Source organism: Nicotiana tabacum, chromosome 12 (assembly GCF_000715075.1).
Source record: "Nicotiana tabacum cultivar K326 chromosome 12, ASM71507v2, whole genome shotgun sequence".
In the NCBI taxonomy this organism is placed as follows: domain Eukaryota; kingdom Viridiplantae; phylum Streptophyta; class Magnoliopsida; order Solanales; family Solanaceae; genus Nicotiana; species Nicotiana tabacum.
This window is the reverse complement of record NC_134091.1, coordinates 43355421-43363734: the sequence shown is the minus strand read 5'-3', so window position 1 is coordinate 43363734 and position 8314 is coordinate 43355421. Positions and strand designations below refer to the sequence as shown.

At 37.2% G+C, this 8314-nt stretch overlaps 1 protein-coding gene across 1 annotated transcript; it reads left to right on the top strand.

Moving 5' to 3' along the window:
- Positions 1-5757: 5757 nt before the first annotated feature.
- Positions 5758-7690, top strand: LOC107770624 (peroxidase 12). Its single transcript, XM_016589949.2, has 3 exons — positions 5758-6062; positions 6307-6501; positions 6931-7690. Exons 1-3 carry the CDS (start codon positions 5832-5834, stop codon positions 7552-7554), a joined length of 1050 nt encoding a protein of 349 aa, XP_016445435.1. The 5' UTR covers positions 5758-5831; the 3' UTR covers positions 7555-7690.
- Positions 7691-8314: the final 624 nt, after the last annotated feature.

Genomic DNA, 8314 nt, shown 5'->3' with positions numbered 1-8314 from the left:
GGAAAGATAAATTCTAATTTCGGAAGCTTTAAGTTGGAAAACTTACTAAGGTTTGAAATTTTTATAAATGACCTCGGATTCAGGATTTGAAGGTTCCAATAGGTTCGTATGATAATTTTGGACTGGGGTGTATGTTCGGGTCGAGTGTCGGGTAGCCCGAGAGTATTTTGACGCTTATTACGGAAAGTTAGCATTTTGAAGGTTTAATAATTTCCTAAGTTTAGGTTGAAGTAGATTTTGATGTTATCGATGTCCGTTTGGGATTCCGAGCCTGGGAATAGTTTCGTATGGTGATTTTGGTCTTAGGTGCGTGTCCGGACGTTGATTTGGGAGTCTGTAGGTCATTTCGGCGTCAATTGGCAAAAGTTGGAAATTTGGATGATTTTGAGATGTTTGACCGGGAGTGGACTTTTTAATATCGGGGTCGAATTCTGATTCCGAAAGTTGGAGTAGGTCCGTAATGTCAATTATGACTTGTGTGCAAAATTTTTTAGTCAATCGGACGTGATTTGATAGGTTTCGACATCGATTGTAGGAGTTTGAAGTTTCCAAGTTCATCAAGTTTGAATTGGAGGGTGACTCGTGTTTTTAGCATTGTTTGATGTGATTTAAAGGCTCAACTAAGTTCGTATGATGTTTTAGGAATTGTTGGTATAATTGGTTGAGGTCCCGAGGGCCTCGGGTGGATTCCGAATGGTAAACGGATCGAGTTTGGGCTTGGAGGAATGCTGGAGCTACTGTCATCTGGTGTAACCGCACATGCGAGGTTTTGGTTGCATGTGCGGAGCCACAGAAGCGGCAAGGAGGGTCGTAGAAGCAGTTTTAGGCGAGCTGGGCAGTGCCGCAAGGTGCGAGACTTTCTCCGTATCTGCGATGTCGCAGATGCGGCCTCATGGAGTGCAGGAGCGGAGTAGAGCGTAGGAGCGAGGTGGATTTGCGCACCTGCGATGTCGTAGGAGCAGGACATTGTCCCCAGGTGTGAAGGGAGGCCTCTAGTGTTTTCCGCAGAAGCGGCCTTTTGGCTTAGCAGGTGCGAAAGTCGCCTAGACAGAATGTATAAGTTAGCCAAATCGGGTTTTGGCTTATTTCACCTCTTTTCTCTCGTTGGAGTCGGTCTTGGGTAGTGCCATTTTGTCATCCTTCATGAGGTACATAATTTTCACATATTTTGAGCTAAATACATGGTTTATATATGGATTTAAACATGGAAATTAGTATAAATTTGGGATTTTGAAGAAAACCCTTGACATTTGCATTCTTGGATTTTTTACCACGAATTTGGGCATGGAATTGGGAATAAATAATATATTTGAGTTTGTAATGTTATGGGTAACGATTATCTTTAGAAATGTTCGGAATTCAGGCACGTGGGCCCGAGAGTGATTTTATCGACTTTTCGAGCGGAGTTGGAAATTATTGTAAATTGAATTATAATGAGTATTAGAGTATATATTTATGGATTTGCACATTTATTGACTGATTTTGGAGCGATGGGCATCGGTTTGAGTTGTTGGAAAGGCTTTGGAGCCGGTTATGGAATTTCAGAGCGAGGTAAGCCACTTTTTTAACCTTGTAAGAGAGAATTAACCTCATAAGCAAATTGATTTAATATGTGCTTCTATTTGTGGGGGCTACGTACGCACGAGGTAACGAGAGTCCGTGCGTAGCTACTATTATGCTTTTGTTCGAGTAGTCTAGGACCCAGATCATGTTATATTTACGATGGTTGCATATTACTTGTTAATTTAATTGCTTAAATCATATTGAGACTTGATAAAGAAATTGAAAAAGGTTAAACTTCCTTTTCTTGACCGTTAAGGAGAATTGGGTATTCCCTTGAATAATTTCCCCTTAATAAATCTTGAATTGGTTGTTGTAAATGTATTTTCTCTTTTGTGGAGAGGGCCGAACGCCTCGGTAGCAGATAGATGCATCTATGGTTCACGTCGCTCAACCCTCGGCAATGCACAATTTAAATATTTATGTTGGATCAGGCTGTACGACCTCGGCATGATTTGTGCATGATAAATCTTTGGAACTAATAATAACTGATATTGCTTCATTGGCTTGAGATCTAAATTGTTAAATGACAAAAAATAAATTTAGAAACTTGCTATTATTAAAGGAATTGTTTGCTTACCTCTTGTTTATTGGGTTTTCAGCTATTTTATACAATCCATGCTTAATTATAATATTGGAATCTTATTGTTGGCCCATAGTAAGTGTCGGAGTCGACCCCTCGTCACTACTTCTTCGAGGTTAGACTAGATACTTACTAGGTACGCGTTGATTTACGTACTCATACTATACTTGTTGCACATTTTTGTGTAGGTACATATATATCTAGTGGCCTTGTGGGTGCAGAGGTGTGGTCGATGCGGGGACTTAGGCGAGCTGCATTCTATATTACGATCCGCAGCCAGTAGAGTCTCCTTCAGGGTTATTTATATCTTTCCTGTCTAATTTGTATTCTGGACAGATGCTGTATTTTATTTTACTCCCTATTTAATGCTCATGCACTTGTGATACCGGGTTTTGGGAGTGGTTATAGGTTGTTCAATATTTTTGTTGCGAAAATATTATCATTTACTTCGTAAGTTCTATCTTTTACTATTTAATTGAAGGAAATTACAATTTGAAAATACTAAAATAAGTAATTAAGTTAATTAATTATCATTGGCTTGCCTCACAACGGTGCTAGGCGCCATCACAACCTATAATGAATTTTGGGTCGTGACAGAATCGATTGAATATAGTGGTAGATTATGTCTTTGCGTACAATGTTGAATCTAGCATTATGCAAGATAGTGAGGATCTTGAACCTCAATCTGTTGGAGAATGTCGACAAAGACGTAATTGGCCAAAATGGCAAGAAGCAATCCAATCTGAGTTGGATTTACTTGCGAAACGTGAAGTTTTTGGGCCTGTAGTCCAAACACCTAATGGTGTCAAACTTGTTGGCTATAAATGGGTCTTTGTACGAAAAAGGAATGAGAAAAGTGAGGTACAAAGATATAAGGCACGCTTTGTTGCACAAGAATTTTCACAAAGACATGGTGTCGATTATGAAGAGATGTATTCTCCTGTTATGGATGCTATAACGTTCTGTTATCTCATTAGTCTTGTTGTCCATAAAAATCTTGACATGCATTTAATAGTTGTGGTTACAACCTACATTTACGGCTCACTTGATAATGAGATATACATAAAAATTACCAAGGGATTTAAAATGCCTGACGCACATAATTCAAAGTCCCGAAAAATATTTTCTATCAAATTGCAAAGATCTTTGTATGGTCTAAAGAAATCAGGAAGAATGTGGTATAACCGCCTTAATGAGTGTTTATTAAAGGAAGGTTATATAAATGATGTCATTTGTCCATGTATTTTTATAAAAAAAAAAACAACGTCGGAGCTTGTTGTACTTGCTGTATATGTTGATGACATAAACCTTATTGGAACTCCAAAAGAACTCCAAAAGGAAATTGATTATTTAAAAAAGGAATTCGAGATGAAAGATCTCGGAAAGACAAAATTATGTCTTGGTTTGCAAATTGAACATTTGGCAAACGGGACTTTTGTTCATCAATCTGCCTACATAGAAAAGGTATTGAAACGGTTTTACATGGATGGAGCACATCCATTAAGTACTCCGATGATTGTTCGAACACTTGATGTGAATAAAGACTCATTCCGACCTCAAGAAATGAATAAAGAGATTCTTTGTCCTAAAGTATCATATCTTAGTGCAATTGGTGCACTAATGTATCTTGCTGACACTACAAGGACTGACATAACTTTTTCAGTTAATGTCTTAGCAAGATATAGCTCTGCTCCTACATGGAAACATTGGAATGGAATTAAACACATATTGCAGTATCTAAAAGGGACTACCGATATGGGCTTATTTTATAGCAATGATTGCAGTCCTGATCTTGTTGGTTATGCTGATGCTAGGTATTTATCTAACCCACATAAGGCTCGGTCTCAAACTAGCTATGTGTTTACATGTGGAGGTACTGCAATATCTTGGCGATCGACTAAGCAATCAATCATGGCTACTTCATCTAATCATGCTGAGATAATTACTATTCATGAAGCAAGTCGAGAATGTATATGGTTGAGGTCAATAATACACCTTATTCGAGACAAATATGGTTTGAAGTGTGATAAACTACCCATAATTTTTGTATGAAGACAATGCAGCATGCATAGCCCAACTGAATGGAGGATTCATAAAAAGAGATAGGACAAAGCACATTTCACCAAAGTTATTTTTTATACATGATCTTCAAAAGAATGGTGATATCAATGTGCAACAGATTCGTTCAAGTGATAATATGGCTGATTTGTTCACCAAATCTCTACCGACGTCAACCTTCAAGAAACTAGTATACAAGATTGGTATGCGAAGGCTCAAGGATGTGAATTGATGCTCTCATCAGGGGGAGTTAATACGCGGTGTACTCTTTTTCCCTTACAAAGTTTTATCCCACTGGGTTTTCCTTGCAAGGTTTTTAATGAGGCAACCAAAAAGCGTATTTCTAAACATGTGTACTCTTTTTCCTTCACTAGGATTTTTTTTTCTAATAAGGTTTTAACAAGGCACATTATCTATGGACATCCAAGGGGAAGGGTTATAAGAAATATCAAATTATAGTGGATGTCTACTCTTCCTTCATGAGCTTCATCTCAAATGCTTAATGACATATTTTCTATGTTTAATGACATATTTTATTTACTTTGCATGCTTATATAAAAGCCTTGTAATAGATAGAAAAATACACACAATTGAAGAAGAAATAATCTCTCATCTCTTTCTCTCAATATCTCTTTGCTTGTTTTTCCTTATTCTATGTTGTTACTTTGAGCTATATTTCATAAAAGAGATGTCGTTCTTTGAGTAATTATATGCAATACGTATCCATTCAGAATTGGGTATGAATTGTCCGTTAATTGGAAGGTTAGAAACATTAAAAAGAGTAACAACTAAGGCAAATATCTTCAAAAAATATAATGGAAGGTTAATATACTTAATAAAGTCTAAAGCATACAGAGTCAACAATCAAATTCAGTGAAATTCCATAAGTGAAATTTGTGAAAAGTAATGTGTACGTAAACCTTATTCTTACCCAGATAAAGGTAAAAATGCTACTTTCGAAATGTCTAAAAATAAAGTTTATCCTGCTATCTTTGTATCGAGCTAACCTTATCTAGAAAGAGGCAAAAAGTTTAACCAAGTGTGACGACCACATTGCTCTTTCTCCCTCGTTAGCGCCTGGCGGGAAATGATAAGCTAAAAAACACCTCTTTTTGTTAGTGAAATAGGCACACACCTATACTCGAATTCATAATTTCAAATTTAGTGTGAAAAAAAACTTATTCATCTTAACATCGCTTGATGATAGAAATAAATTGTACACCAGCAAATGGGATACAATGAATAGTACCCTCCATTTTCTCCAAATAAAGTTGGCGTTCTTTATTGGCGGCTAACATATTCTATTTTTCTATTGAATATAATAACAATGGAAAAGATAATTACACTCTGCACGAAATTTGCAAATATAGTACTCTAAAGATCAGAGAGATGTGCCTGTCTTGGAATCATTATTTCTATGCAATATAAATTACTTAAAATATATTCAAAGTAAAAGGTCCAGAGCAGTGTGACGGCCACGCGGCTCTTTCGTACAATAGTAATTTCCGAGATGCCCCTTAAAGTAAAAAAAATATCCAAGTGGATAACTTAATCTTTGCTATAAATCTGAGCCTTGTTCTTGCTGTCTTTGTATCAATTTAGCTAACCAATCTAGAAAGAGACAGCAGCTATGGTGTCCGCTACTTCAAGTTTTCTACTTCTTGTTCTTGTTTCTTCTTCCTTCTTTGTAATAGAAGCCCAGATACCTGCTCCAGTGAAAGGTCTTTCATGGTCATTTTATCAAACCAGTTGCCCTCAGCTTGAATCCATTATTAGGAAGAGGCTTGAAAAACAGATCAAAGATGATGTTGGCCAAGCTGCTGGCTTACTTCGCCTTCATTTCCACGATTGCTTTGTTCAGGTAATTAATATTGAGAATGGAGTTTAAGAAAAAAGAAGATTTTTCCAACAAATACTAAAGTACTCTAGAATATGCTATGATATTTCAACACAGGAGCATGTTCTTAAGAGTACTGTTGAAGAGTTTCTAGATATAAAATGTGTCATTCTTTTTAATACATAAAAAAATAATACAAGAGCGCATTGATTATGTTACTTCAAAGTAGATTAACTCTAGTATTAATTTTGATGGATATGTAATGCAGGGATGTGATGGTTCAGTGTTGCTAGATGGATCGGCAGGAGGGCCAAGTGAGCAAACTGCAATTCCTAATTTGACACTAAGAAAGAAGTCATTCAAGATAATTGATGATCTTAGGAAAAGGGTTCACGATGCCTGTGGGCAAGTTGTATCTTGCTCTGACATTACAGCCATTGCTGCTAGGGACTCTGTTGTCTTGGTAAGACCAAAACTCCCATTTAGTCCTTGTTTCTTGGTTTAGATCGTACTAGTTTACTAGGCAGAAACTCTTCATTTTCATACCAAAACTATATGTTTTGAAAGATCATAATAAGATATGGAGTTCATTTACAGAAAAAGGTGATTTTCTTTTTTCTGAATTTGGGACAGGATAAAGGTGAGATAATGACAGATAAAATTTTTAAAGACTGAAGGCGTCATGAATGATAAAATTTGGGACAGGAAAAAGTTGGTTTTTATCATTAATTTCAAAGAACTCCCCCCCCCCCCCCCCCCGTCTTCAAATTTATACTTGTCAAATCTCTCTCTCTCGTCTGTTTCATATCCATTTTTTAAAATTTTGACTTTTATATATTGTCATAAGCTAGACTTATTGGAGTATTTACTTGTGAGCTTATGGTCATTTCAGACTGGTGGACCCAACTACAATGTACCCTTAGGAAGAAAGGACGGACTCAACTTTGCAACAGAACAGGCAACCTTAGACAACCTTGTTGCACCATTTGCCAACACCACAGTCGTCCTCAGTCGCCTTGCAACTAAGGGTTTAGACGCCACCGACGCCGTCGCTCTATCCGGGGCCCACACCATCGGAATCAGCCACTGCACTTCCTTCACCGACCGTCTCTTCCCTAACCAAGACCCAACCATGGACCAAACATTCGCTAACAACCTTAAAACCAGTTGTCCAACCGCGAACTCCAACAACACTGTCGACATGGATATCCGAACCCCTAATTTATTTGACAACAAATACTACGTTGATCTCATGAATAGGCAAGGGCTTTTTACTTCTGATCAAGATTTGTTCACTGATAGAAGGACTAGGGGAATTGTCGAGAGCTTTGCTAAGAACCAGTCACTGTTTTTTGACAAGTTTGTGATTGGTATGATTAAGATGGGACAGTTGAACGTGGTGACCGGTGGAAATGGTGAAATCAGGACTAGGTGTGATAGGAGGAACAAGGATAAGAAGGTTGATATTGCTACCGTTGTTGAAGATGTGGAGGAAACTTTCTCTGCTTTGTTTTAAGTTTAATAATCCTTTGTTTTATCTCGGGGATAAAAGATTTTTAATGCTTTTTTGTAATAATAACGAGTGTCTTAGCTAGCATAATAATAACCTTTTGTTTGTTAATGTAATGTAAGAATATGTGTTTTGGATCTTATTTTTTCTTCTGAAAAAGTTTGCTAGCTCCATGGCATCATAATTATGTAAGTATTTATTGTTTACCCGTAAAGCGGTATAGTTGATTTTATACGTGTTTTCTAAACAAATGAATTTATTTGATCCTAAAATAGTAAAATCATCGAAGAATTATTTATGCAATACTTAAGTCTTAAGATATAGACAAAATAGCATAAACAATAGTTCCGGGAACAGAGTTTTCGGGCACAACAACAATAAAATAAAAAAGTAATAAGATAAGACTGTATTGAGCTTTGTGTAGAATGTAGCGTAAATTTGCCAGAAAATTCGTGTCCTTTACAATGACAAGTGAGCTCACTATTTATGGCTTCTTCCTCAAAGTGTACCGGATTTTCAAAGACCAAGAACAAGGCCGATGACTCTGCTCCTCCAATAGTGGGCTCCATCATCCCTAGAAGTCTTATTACCACAAAAGACTTCGAAAAGAAATTTTCTACTGCTAACTCTCGTACATAGGTCGTCAGTGGGTACCCTTCTTCCATACGTCCTTCTAGCATTCCTGTTGTGAAGGAAGACTGTCACTGCCATGACTTGGAAATTATTGCTCCTGATCTATCGGAGCGAGTCTCCCTACCGAAGGAGG